This window comes from Pseudonaja textilis, chromosome 1 (assembly GCF_049901715.1).
Source record: "Pseudonaja textilis isolate UNSWEBS1 chromosome 1, rPseTex1.2, whole genome shotgun sequence".
Taxonomy (NCBI): domain Eukaryota; kingdom Metazoa; phylum Chordata; class Lepidosauria; order Squamata; family Elapidae; genus Pseudonaja; species Pseudonaja textilis.
Window position 1 is genome coordinate 90,056,962 of NC_141990.1, and position 13,917 is coordinate 90,070,878.

Genomic DNA, 13,917 nt, shown 5'->3' on the forward strand with positions numbered 1-13,917 from the left:
AATATTAACTTGAGCAATTTTAGACCAGAAACTGCAGGCAGAAATATATTTAATTATGCCTTTCAAGCATTCATGTGTGAATTGAATTGGAAAATAAAAATAGCAATCTTTGATGTATAACTTTATATTGCAAACAAACAAATTACATTAGAACACCCTTTTCACTAATGAATTGTGTGTCAGGGTGGGTAGGTAGATACATTCAGAAGTTTTTTAAAGTCTTCTATATGCAGTCTGACATGGAAAAAAACAATGGATCAAACATTTGAGCCAGTTAATCTAATCACATATATACCACATAGAACAAAAATTATAGCTGAATGCCCTGAAAATAAAAGCTTGAAGCGTAATATTAGATTCATTTTTCCAAGGGTTTTAATTTTTTAATTTTAGCTTAATTTTTACAGAGAGGAACAATGTGTAATTATGATTTTCAAGTATTAACATTACACACATAATATGTATCAATATGAACTCCAAACATTCAGAACCTTGGCAGACATGTAATAGTAGCTTTATTTAATGAAACCACTAATGGAAGATATGAAAAAATGTTAAAAGGAACATTTGAGTTTATTATTCCTGTACTAGTCTGCTTTCTTCAGTGCAGATAATTTTTAGTAATGTTTTTTTCTAAATCCTCAACAGGCTTCTAATTATTGTTTGGATGTGAAAGTACATTTTAGCCTCTGCAGAATCAGTTTCCCTGTAGTACAAATGTTCTTATTAGGAAGACATTTTAACATGGAAAGAATATAAATGAGATTTGTTTTTTTTTATGTTTTGATCAAAAGAATAATGGGAGCCAAACCACTATGCTATTAGGTCTTTCACAGAAATTAGATGACCAAGTGGCTTTTTTAACGAGGCTTGTTATAAACACTGACTTTTCATGAAACATTCATGTTTGAATAGCACACTGCCTTTTAGAAATCAAAGGACAATTTGATGGAGTCATCTCTATATTACACTGTCTTTCTTTACATTTTCCCCATTTTTGGGGTAATGCTACATACCCAACTCTAACTCAACCCAGGATCTTATTCTTAATCCAATATGTGTATGGATTTACTCAAGCATACCTGAACATGGGTAAAAATTCAAATATTAAGAGTTGTAGGCTCTCTGATCAATTTGGCCTATTGTACTTATGATAGCAATGTAATCAACATAGGCTATTATGTTTAAACTGGCCAAGAATCGGATTTATCAAACAGGATTTATATAAGAATAACACTACCAGGAATTTGGGGAAACCCAATGTGCCAACAAAAATAGAATACAGAATAAAGTGTGCTTGCTTTAATATTGCGGGCACGCTCAATGCTGGATTGAACAATTTGAGGAAATGACTTAGGTCTAAAAATTAAGAATGCTTCCAAACTAGTCTCTTTCTTTCTTTCTTTTAATAAAGCCTATTTGTCTCCTTCGCAAAATGTTATGGCAAATAGAATCCAAGTACTTCCAATATGAAAGCAGACAATATTCTTGATTAAGAAAAAAGCAAAGCCAGGATCATTGAACAATATATTCTGATTGACAGCATAGGACCCTCCCCCTCCCATCTGATAGCACCCCCATCAACTGAGGCTTCCAAGGATAAAAAGCTGCTTCTCTGGTTAAACGCATGGTGCTTAGTTAGTACATTTTCACTTCAGTGTAGAGATTGCCCATTTTCTTCGGAGAGGTAGTCCGCGACTTACAACAGTTCATTTAGCGACCATTCAAAGTTACATCACTGAAAAAGTGACTTATGACTGCTTTTCATTCTTATGACTGTTTGCTGCAGCAGCATTCCCATGGTCACCTGACCAAAATTCGGATGCTTGACCACTTACTCATATTTATGATGGTTGCAAAGTCCCGGTTTCATGTGTTCACCTTTGGCGACCTTCTGACAAAGTCAAAGGGGAAGCCAGATTCACATTTAATAACAACCGCAGTGATTCACTGAATAGCTGTGGCAAGAAAGGTCGTAAAATGGGGCAAAATTCACCTAACAAATGTCTCGCTCAGGTGAATAAATTCTGGATCCAACTGTAGTCGCAAGTCAAGGACACATAGGGAATGTTGCAAACAAACTTCCCAAGAAGGAAGTGTTATTATACACCGTTTTTTTTTTTACTGGCATGAAAATCAAGTCAGATCTTTATTATTGTCAAAGACCAGCATAATTACTCAACAACAAAAGCAAAACACAAAAAAACAAAAGCAGCGCGCCAAGAATGTATTCATAGATCTTCCTGCCTAGCAGGCTGTCCAGGGTACAGTTCAAATGGAGAATATATGGCTTCGCCCCTTTTCTCTCAGGGCAAAGGAGTGATATCGCAAAGGAGGATTTGGAAGGCGGGTAGGGTGGAAAATATGTGCACCATACACAGGTGTTACGAAAAGCCTCTCGGTGGCACTCAGATGGAGCGTTGCTCTGTACATATTCTCAAGGATTCTGCTTTGTTGTGATTTAAATGGAGTAACTCAAATTGTCCAGGAAATAAGCAGACAGGGCTGACAGTGAAATGAGATAGTTGGCATTTGTTCTGGTGAGCTCTCTGTTCTCAAGCTTGTGAAATAAAAGGATTTATTATGTGTGTATTTACAAGTTGGCTTTGGCTATCACTTATGGCATCAAGGTAAGACACACAAAACTTTTATTCTAGCCAATCAATCTTATTTGTCCAGCCATTTTACCCTTGGGATCATGTCAACAGAGCATAGCAAAGATCCTGATTCTTTCTAATGCCGTGTCAAGCAGAGTTTTTTTTTTAAAGCTATTTAAAATCTTGGCTTTGGAAACAGGGAAAACATCACACTTATACAATATATTTGACGAAGTAATTAGATGAAAAAGTCACTTTTTTCCTACAAACATTGCTTCTTATTGGTTCTTGTGTATCTCACAAGACTGGACAATGCTGCAACACATCTTCATAAACATGCTAACTAATTATCTATCATGAATTTTAATTTTCCCCCAAACTACGTACCCAGAAGAAGCTTACCTTCCTAAACTTCCCTGGTACAGGTAGCCCTTGACTTACTTACAACAGTTCATTTAGTGACCATTCAAAGTTACAACGGTGCTTAAAAAAGGGACTTCTGACCATTTTTTACATTGACAACACTGTGGCATCCCTTGGTAGTCACGTGATCAAAATTCAGATGCTTGGCAACCGGCTCTTATTTATGACGGTTGCAGTGCTCTGGGGACATGTGATCCCCTTTTGCAGCCTTCTGTCAAACAAAGCTGATGGGGGAAACCAGGTTCACTTAAAAACCATGTTACTAAATTAACAATTGCAGTGATCCACTTAAACAATTATGGCAAGAAAGGTCCTCAAATGGAGCAAAACTCAACAAATGTTTCACTTAGCAGCCAAAATTCCGGGCTCTATTGTGGTTGTAAGTTGAGGACTACCTGTAATGCTGAAACCCTATCTGCATCAGGGCCTATGTACACAACATTTATTTTTCCTTTTCCCCCCTCTTTCCTTGGTCAATCTGCATGTCGTATTAGATCTCTCTCTCTCTCTGGTCTTACTCTCCCAGAGGTTTATGTGAAGCCCTAAAGGTAGTGTTCTCTTCAGAACATTCAGGCCATGGTGAATCTGTATTCAGTTTCTGGATTACTGATTTCCTGGAGATGGAGATGTTGGCACTGAACCTCACATCTATTACTGAAAAGACAGATTCCATATAGACTTCAGCAGTAGCAGCAGCTCTAAATTCAATTAATTTAAGTATGAAATGTCCCCCTACGAATGGACTTGGAAGAAGCAACAACGAGCATCCAGAAAGCTGAATTTAAAGATAGAATAAGAGCAAGAGAATGAAAAGAACCATTAAGGCATTTGAAGAGATCAACTTCTTTCTTTCATCAATTGCCTAGAAGGTAGAAGACAGAGACAAGCATACCACACTCTGTTTATGTATCTACTGGAAGCACAAACCTGCATTCAGAAAATACACTTTGTATAAACATTAATATGATGTGTCTTAACCCCCCGCCCATGCACACTTTTAGCCCTTTTGAAATTTCAGAAATTATATTCACAAAAGCTATTTTTTCCCTGTTTTAAAATTAGTATACTCATAACACATGACGAAATAAATGACCTGCTGCAATTTTACAATAAATATTAAAACATTTTAAACCATCTTGTTTTGCATGTAAACAATAGCAAAAATTGTATGTCAGAATCTGTACATAAGATTTAAAACTTGGTGTGTTAAAAAAGTAAGTAGTTCAAAACCAAAGTATCAATAGATAAAAGACAGGAGGATAATACAAAAATGTTCTCTTAGGTGGTAAGTTTAAAGCCACCTAACAAAACCTTGTTATAAAGTTTACAGCCATAGAAATAATCCACTCTATTATTTGTTACAGAATAAACATGGGCTAAGAGAGGTCATGGTCTGGTCAATATGGTAACTGGTGTAAGGGGGGAAAAAAAGGTAATGAGATGATATAATTCATATGTGAGACAGTGCATGCAATTCCACTCTAAACAGTACCTGTCCTCAACTTAGTTTTTGGTTTGTACTAAATGATCCACTCTAAGCAATGAAAGTTTGCATCTAAGTTTTATACACCGACTTTCCCCATGCCAATAATAAAATGCATAGGATGAGATTAGTCATATGACAAATCATGACTTCTCTCAAATCAATCTACAGCATTACACTGTATTTCCATGTACTGATACACATTGGTAGCATTAGAGTCCTTTATGTACCTACTTACAATAGACTTGGCTTCTTCTGACTCTGTCAGATTTCCTCACTCCTCACCAATAGGATGGATCTTAGAAAAGAATCCTTATGTATTATATTATCTACATGTGTTTCCTCTGAAAATAAGAACAGGTCCTGTATTAATTTTTGCTCAAAAAGACGCATTAGGGCTTATTTTGGGGAAAATACAGTTCTAAATCTGTCCGTCTGGCTGACAATCTTAACTGGGGCTTATTTTGTGTGTAGGGCTTATATTATGAATATTCTAAAATCATGCTGGGGCTCATTTTCCAGTTGGGTCTTATTTTCGGGGGAACATGGTATTTTTCCCTATCACTTTCAATTGTTTGGATACAGGTACGTCTCTTCCTCTAAAAAAGAAGCAATACAAACTGGATATGTAAGTTATCTTCATTTAAAATTAATCTGTATAATTTGGAGTTAAAAATTAAGACACTAAAGAAGTTGGATCAGTGACATTTTCCAAGATGTTGTCAACTAAGCTGTCCTTGTTCAAGCAGTTCCTCGTATATTTTCATCCGAATTGATGGTCTGTATAAAAGTTCTCTTATCTGATTCACTTTGGCCAACAGAGGCAACAATTCTTTATGCAAAGCTTCCTTTACTAGAGCTGTTTCAGGGCTCTTCCCTAAAGGAAAAAGAATAACAACACATTTGTACAATTAATAGTGATTAAAATGTTATGGAACAAATTACTAAACAATACGCCATTGTGCAGAAAGTATATAATTTTGCTTGAATGCATTTTTTTTTACTGTGAAGTAGAAAAAAATGTTAATCAGAGAAAAATACAACTTATGTGTGAAAATTGTACTTCAAAATGATGCATGATAGGAGGTTCAGTATCCAGTTACATTCTATTGGGTAACAGTAATTCTGATTCACATTAAGATTTCAGTACTGACTGCTCTTTGATACAACAGATTGCCGCCTTCTCCAACAAAACACTTTATTTAGTTCTGCTGAACAAAATTCAAGATACTGTTTCTTTGGCCATTCGTTTTGCATCCAGGCGGCACAGAAAGAAAGCAGTGGAGAAATAACTCTGTAGTCAAGAACACAAGAAAGATGGCACTTTGGGTGGATCACATCTCTCGTCCTTCTTGTCCTTTCCTCTCTCAGGCTTATCTTCTTTCCCAGAGTTCAGTAGTGTTTTTTTAAATAATCATTTTCAGTAGCATTGACATTAGTTCTTGTAAAGCTCTGTGCTCTCAGTTCAGAAAGGATACCTGATAGCAAACCATAACCATCATGCCAGCGAGGACAACTCTGAAGAGTAGGGAGCAGAGACATGGATGTTGGTGCTACAGCCCTGCCTTTTTGGCCTCCAAAACAGTCATTTTCTACTAATGTCACTCTCACTTTCTTTGCTATTTCCAATGGCCACCTCCTCAGTCTTCACTGGGGTCCCACAATCATTTTGTATGTTTTTGTTTTGAGTTTCTTCTAGATACTGCTGTACCGCCTTGAGGACTGCAGTCTCCACCAGCTTTTTGCTGAGGCTCAGCAATTCTGCATCATCTGGCTCTGCCCCCTTTTTGTCACCTGTACACCACAACAGACAAAAATCAGTAAAACTAAGCAGGGAAAACTGCATGCAAAAACACACTTCAGGGGAAAAGCTTCTCAACACACGGGATACACATTCATCAGGGTGTTCTTGCTTTCGTTGGTTCCAAAACCCTTGAAAAACCTTCAGAATGAAACATAAGAGGAGTCCCCGGTGCTCCCTGAGCCTGGGTGTTTTATTGCAGATGTTTCATTACCCAAACTAGGTAACATCATCAGTGCTAGTAAGGAATAGGGTGGACTCTCAGTTTATATTCAACCCTGAGTACAAACATTCTCCATTGTTATAAAAAAAAGGACCTGTAATATGAGCAGTAAGGAAGGTGACCTTGCTAGAGATACTGTCCAGGTCTGTTCCTAAAGCAACAAGGGCAAAAACACACCTTAAGTCTAAAACAAGAAAGTATGCTTAAGCAACTCAGACAGATACTTGCCTAATTTACATCAATATGGTGAGAGTAAAGAACGGACAGATTTGCAAGATTCTGTTATTATAGCCAATGATAATAAAAAATGTTGTAGATTGAGCCTTCTTGTAGAGTTGATTTCTTGGTTTGGTCTACATAACGAGGCTGAACTTAATTCTTTCTCTGTTCTTTGCCTGAATCTTAAGGCAGCCTGTCTTATTTCCCTGCCATGGAATTCCATTCCATGGATTCTGGCTGTTCCATTTACCTCTTTTGTCCAAAGAAAATTCCTAATCCAACAATTACCTAAAGCCTCAGCTTATACATTGAAAATCATCTTATTTCAGGAATTTGAAATATAAAACTTGGTGCAATTTGGGACTAATTTGTGTTATAGTCTGTTTAAATTATGAAATTGTGGCTGAGATGAGAAAGCCTGTTGAGGTACTACTGGAAGACTAATTAAGAATAACAAAACATATAATAAATATCTTTAAACAGAAACAGAAGTCACATAGAGCTTATCCTCCAGAAGAATCACTTATTCTTTTTAGTTATGAAATGTTTTTCCAAGTTGATACACTATTGAAATGGCAAGTCAATGTTATCCAAAGATTCCTAGTTTGAAATCCTGTTTATTTCATATTTACTCCATAAGTCATACTTTGCAACACTCTTGGACTAGTTCCATACTTCAGTGATCACATAAGGCAGAAATTGGAGCAAGGCAAATATTTTCCTTGGAATCTTTGCAATTCTGCAAATATGAGAAATCTTGCTTCACCACTTACTGCTCTTGGGTTCAAGCTACCCATTACTCTCTACCCATAAGATCCTGAAGCTGAATTCTTCCTTTTCTTCTCCTTTCTCACTTTGTAAGAATGCAAAGCGATCATGGTCTTAGTATTGGAAATAACTCCTGAAAAAGGAATGACTTGCTATTCTGTCACTTTCATAGCACATAGAGCTTTTAAATGCAAATTGCATGCTAGATATAATCAACAACATGCTAGAAAGCCTTTGAAAGATTGCCATGCCTTGTTTGAATATATTCCCATCACTGCTATCACTCAAATTCTTTTGCAAAGTGCAAAGGAATCTATTTAAAAACATGGTGCTGGCTATTTTGTGTAGTGGAGGTGAGGGATATTTGTTAGATGGTGGTAGCTCTCAGGGCAGAACATGGGCTGGGTGACATATTCTTATTGGTTAGCTGAAACAGAAGTGCTAAGTCCTGATGAACTCACAGTATTCTTGGTTTTTCAAGGTTAGTACAAATATATAGTAGGTCAATCTGAAACTGCTTTGTGAGGAACTGGGAAATGGAAATGCTGCCATGTGGAGGTGCTTTCTTTTTTAATGAAAATGTAATAAGCCCTAGCTGTTTAATCATACACTTTCCTACCAAAGGGCAATTTATAAATATACAACTCTATTGAATGCAGTCAATTTATATTTTGCTATGAAACTAGTATTATTGTTAAAGTAAAGTAAAACTGCTTTTTTGCTCCTAAGCAACTCATTAGTAATGGACTGAAAATGTCACTTGCATCTAAAACAAACTCTGAAAAATAGTGAGCAGGGAGAGGAACACTGGTTCTTCTTTTATTTTACTTGTTTGGTTTCTATAGTTGCCCATCTCAATAATGACTCAGAATGGTATACATCTATGCCTCCCTCCTCTGCTCACCTAGCATTAATTTAGTTCAGGAGTTTTAAGAAGTGGATGGCTCAAACCACTGTGCCCCCTTAAAAACCCACATGCACATTCAAGGAGGAAAATAAGGGTCCGTAGTTATGCTCCATTATTATGGCAAGCTTTAGGAATAACTAAAGAATACTGACAGGCCAAACACAGTGAGCTGTGGTTTTCGTATCCCTACTTTAGCCATAGTCTTTGGCTTGAACCTGTTCTGACCAAGGCTTCCTGAGACAGTAACAAACACACAGTAGTCCCAAAAACCTTTTGTTTTATTTCAACAGCTGTGAATTATATTCATTCACAGCTCGTAATGAGTCCCAAACAGTTGGTGAATAGTCCAAAAGAAGTCTGCCACAGTCCTTTGGGATAAGGCTGAAAAGCACGCACCTTTATCTCCCTTGAAATGCTGCCAACAACTAAATTGCCAATTAGCTGTACAAGGCCAAACAGAGCACAAAGTCAACACGGAGCTTCAGACTCCAAACCGATCAGAACAAAGTTGCTTCCCTCAAAGGCTCATGTCCCTTTGCTCCTCTTTCATATCTTATGGGAGGGGCCAATCACCTCCAAGCCTTACTCCTGAGTCGCCCCTTTTGTCTTAACTGTTCTTGCCTTCTGACAGCTCTGCGCACTGGGAACAGGCTCCCCCTGTTCCTTTGCCTTGCTGATGTCAGATTCTAGAGGCTCCGGAGTCAGCACATAACTCCCAGAGTCAGCACATAACTCCCTGGTCCCACCTCTGTGTCGATGCAGTTTCCTCGTCTGAGCCTTCCCTAGCCTCCAAGACAGGGCCCCTGTTCCTCCCCACTGTCTGACTCTGCTGCCAGCTCTGCAGGCCGCCAGCAAGTCACAACAGAACCATAGTTTTCATATTGTACTTTAGATTATTCAAATTTAGAATCTTTTAAAGCCTTCATGAAAATGAGTAAACTGTGAACTATTCACCTGCTTTCAATCATTTAAAAATAGAGAAACAGGGCACATTCTATTCTTCTTGCACTGCATTAGAAAGACCTTTTAATCAAATGAGATGAGAAACAGTGGAAAGCCTTGGGACTTGTAATAATAGCTAGGAAACTTTCACTGACTAATTTTTATTACATTGCTTGTATGCTTGGCCTTGAACGCTATATAAATCATAAACAGGCCAAATAATTGAAAGACTTCAGTTGAAACAAGTTATTTTTCACTTTGAAGGAACTGTGTTTCTCTTCTGTTTTATCCAGTCCTATTTAGCACTTCCAATGAAGCTTCAATCTTTTATCTATTGTCATCCTCTGGCAAGGTCTATGTCACCTTTAACGGTAAAAAAAAAAAATCCTTTCCAGCATTAACGGACATCTTGTACAAAACACATTCTAAGTGGCTTCCTCCCCTCCTGGAATCTCTGTAACAAACGTTCAGAGACTTCAGGAGGGAATCCTGTCCATCTAACTGGGCAGTTTGTTTTCTAAGGTGACCAGATGCCTATGGGAATCCCATAATAATGGCCTAATAAAGAAAGCTACATCACATTTTTCTTTTCCTCTCCCTAGATTCTGAAATTAAACTTAAGTTATTGTTATTCTGTCAGCTCTCACATATATTAAAAGTATATTATCCATAATTTGTTTGATCGTTTCTGTAAAACAATCAGGAACCATTGCAACATATTTTGTCAAAACATGCAGCATATTCACTACCTTTGCATTACACTACCTTTGCATATATAATCACACAATATATTTTATTTCCACACTCTTCAACCCAGTGGGATTTAAATTATTCATGGTAACTTAGATTGTACTAACATCAATGGTTCTACTCTGATTAAGTTTTGCACAGGGGTGGGATTCAAATTTCTTAACAACCGGTTCTGTGGGTGTGGCTTAATTTGCGGGTGTCGCTGGGTGGTCATGTGACTGGGTAGGTATGGCTTGCTGGCTGGGTGTGTTTGGTGGTCACATGACTGCTGGGCGTGGCTTGGTGGTCATATGACTGGGTGGGTGTGAGCAAGTTAATGTCATTCACATCAAGGGGTGCTCTGCCAGGCCCGTCCTCTCCCAGCCATTCCTTGTCACACCCAGCCTCAACTTATTTATAGTTCTGTAAAAATGTTGTTCACCTTTTTTAACTTTATTATCTATTATTTATTCATTTATTATGAAATGGTATAGGGTTCCCCCAAGATCCCTTCTAAGTTTTATTCTGACAGCTTTCCCAGGACCTCTACTCAGAGTTTGGCATCCTCCACTTTCCTGCCTGAGCAGGGGGTTGGACTAGAAGGTCTCCCAAGTCCCTTTCAACTGTATTAAACTCAAGTGTATTTAAGCTCTGGAGTCTGGACTATAGACATTGAATGTATGTAAACCCTGAAAAATATGTGGTAGCTCTAGGCAAAAGGAAGGCAGTAAAATCACTCTAGGTGTAGGGACAGTGTAAAATATTATTATATGATAAATAATGGAACAATTAAAAATAATAGCACAGAGTTTTCTCTCCCCGCTTCCTTCCTATTTCTTTTTTTTTTGTTCTTTGTTCCCATTTTTTTTCTTTCTTTCTCTCCCTTCCTTCATTTCTTGTTTTTTTCCTCGTTTCTCTCTCTCTCTCTCACACACACACCAGTCTCTCTACCTTCCTAATTCTTTCTTTCCCTTCCTTCCTAATTCTTTCTCTCCCTTCCTTCCTTTTTTTCTCTTCCTTTTTTTCTTTCTCCCCCTTCCTTCCTTTCTCTCCCTTCCTTTTTTTCTTGCTCTTTCTTTCTTTTTTTTCTTTCTTTCTCTCCCTTCCTTCCTCCCCTTTCTTTCTTTCCCTCTCTCTCTCTCTCACACACACACACACACACCTGGTCTGGGACGAACTGAATGATATGGCAGGCTCCAGTCAGCAGCGGGCGGCGGGAAAAGGAAGAAAGTGGGGGTGGGGGTGGCATGCACCGGCAGAGGGGCCATGGAGAACTCCCCCCAGACCTCCCAAAGTATCTCTGCAGACAGTGTGCAGCGGTGGCAGCATGGCCGTGGAGCACCCCCGCCTTCCCAAAGTACCTCTGCGGGCAGTGGTGAGTCCGTGGAGCGCCCCCAGCCCTCCCAAAGCACCTCCTCGGGTAGCATGAGGCAGCAGCAGCGGGGTCGTGGAGTACCCCCAAACCCTCCTAAAGCACCTCCATGGGCGGCAGTGCTTACAAGAGATAGCCAGGTCCCTGCCCTCCTGGTCGGAGCACCACCACCGCCACTAGCTTCTCCCAGGGGCAAAACAAAAGGAAGCGAGCGATTGCGGCGGATCTGCCTGCCTCCCATAAGCAGTGCTGTCGCCGCAGTGCCTCCACCCGTTTTCTTTCATTTTGCCCCAGGAGAAGCGGGCAGAGGTGACAGAGGCGGCAGAGGCGCTGTAGTGATGGCGCTGCTTATGGGAGGCAGCCGGGTCTGCTACCCTACTATTCATAGCACCACTGCTGCCGTTCGCTGCGCCGCAGACACATGGTAAGGAGAGCTGGGAGAGCGCCATGTGGCGGCTTAGCCAGCCAGCTGAGCCCAAGGATGGTGGGGGCCGTAGCTAGCTAGGCCCCAGCCAGCACCACTGCCAGGATGGGGCCGCGCTGATTTGGAAGCTAGCTAGTTGAGTCCGGGGATGGTGTGTGGGGGCAGCTAGCTAGGCCCCAGCTAGCGCCGCTGATGGGGTGGAGCCGCACTGGTGGGGAAGCCAGCCAGCATAGCCCAGGAACCGTGGGAGGATGGCAAGGTCTGGGCACAGGCTTACTTGTGAGCAGGCAGATCAGGGCTGCTCAGCTGGGATTAGGGTTAGCCTAACTCAACTGGAAGGAACAGTGGAGAGACTCGTGTTGGCTACGGCCAGGTCAGCGGCTGCTTCTCTCACTTGCTCTTGCTGGGAGAGAGCAAGAGAGCCTCTCCTGGCAGAGCAAAAAGCTTGCAAGTCCCCCTCCCTTTGGGAACCAGCTCCTGGGCAGCAGAGGGAAACAGGATTAAACTGGGCTGCTTCTCTGCTTCCCAGGAGCCATTTGCCGATGGGAGGGGGACTTACAAGCTTTTCACTCTGCCAGGAGAGGCTCTCTCACTCTCCTTGCTGGAGCAAGTGAGAGAAGCAGCCGCTGGCTTGGCTGGAGCCAACAGGAGTCTCTCTATGTGTTCCTTGGTTGAAGGCAAGGAGGGGGAGAAAGGCAACCAGCAGCGGTGGCAAAACACAAGTGGTGGGGGAGAAGGGGCAAAACAAGAGGCAAGTGGTGGAGGGGAAGGCAACCGGGGATTGCACTCACCCAGGGAGATCATCAGATCAGGCAGGGCCACAGCGAAAGGCAGGCAGCAATGGCTGGCCTGGCGGGCAGGCAAAAGCTGGGTGAAGGCATGTCACACATGCGCACAATGTTGGGCATGTGCAATAGGGACTGGCTGGGCAGGGAGTGGAGAAGCAGGCAGAGAGGGGTGGGACCATCCAGAGGCCCGATTTCCCGGTTCTCTGAACTACGGAGAATCATAACAACCAGTTCTATCGAACCGGTCTGAACCGGTAGAATCCCACCCCCTGGCTTTGCGTCTTGTCCTTTGGGATAAAAATCCTGTTCTTTTATGAGGCATCCATTCAGATACATAAAGAGTATTAACATTCTCCTAAACTTTGTCAAGGGTTTTTTTAGTCTGTCATTGGATTTAGATCCTAATTGTTCTTTTCTGAATCTATACCAATATGTCTAATCTTCTCAAAGTCTGTTGGTCTGATTTAGGTTATGGGGCTACTAGCTTTTCTTCGCTATTTTCCAATATTTATAAGCAGAGAATTAAAGTAGCTTCCATATAATAACACTTCATTCTGCAACTGGAGAAAGAAAAGAAGGTAGATAAGCTTGCAAGATTAATAAACTTTATTATCTGCTCTTCTCTTGATTAAAGTCAAGAAACAAAGAGAAACTAGCAGATTTCATAGTACCAGGTTGATAAATGAAAACCTAACCAAAATGTGGCCTGAACCTTGATCTATTTCCCCAGACTAGAATGAAATTGAAGCATCATTCAAAAACCTTCACAAGCAACTGTATTGCCCATATTGGAAACTGAACTAGAAGATAAAATTGAGTCTGAAATTATAATGTTCAATCGTTAAACAAGTGACCCTATTATATAATCATTTGGTTTGATTATAAAAAGGAAATGTTTGAGAGGATTTTTATGTTATTTGCATGTGCTTGCTAATATGAATTCTATATTTTTTAGCATACAGTGAAGAAAGCTAAGCAATCTGCGGGAAAGGTAGAAGGAACAGTATGTACATCACTTTTGTGTACTGCGGAGTGGTTCTTCTGTGCTGAATTTTGTTGTACACACTTAATAAAGTTGCTGTAAAATCTTCCTCATTTCAAACATTTGGCATAAAGGAATGACTATCAATTACTGTGTTTAAAAATTAATATCCCATTCTAGATAGGCTATAAATGTTCCTGTTCCTGTGCAAGACTCCGAACAAGTAGAATAGCTTCTAAAATATCTCATTTAAAAGAGG

The 13,917-nt window shown here is 40.1% G+C and overlaps 1 protein-coding gene across 3 annotated transcripts in view; it reads right to left on the minus strand.

The window, feature by feature from the left end:
* Positions 1-3,904: 3,904 nt before the first annotated feature.
* The window catches only part of AKAP7 (A-kinase anchoring protein 7), a 68,677-nt gene continuing 58,664 nt past the window's right edge, over positions 3,905-13,917 (minus strand). For 2 of the 3 annotated variants that reach the window (XM_026705495.2, XM_087941174.1), the window contains one exon: positions 3,905-6,297. In XM_026705495.2, coding sequence (XP_026561280.1) covers positions 6,089-6,297 — 209 coding nt within the window. In that variant the 3' untranslated portion in view covers positions 3,905-6,088. The remainder of the gene's footprint in view (positions 6,298-13,917) is intronic. The other variant, XM_026705496.2, reaches the window with a different exon arrangement.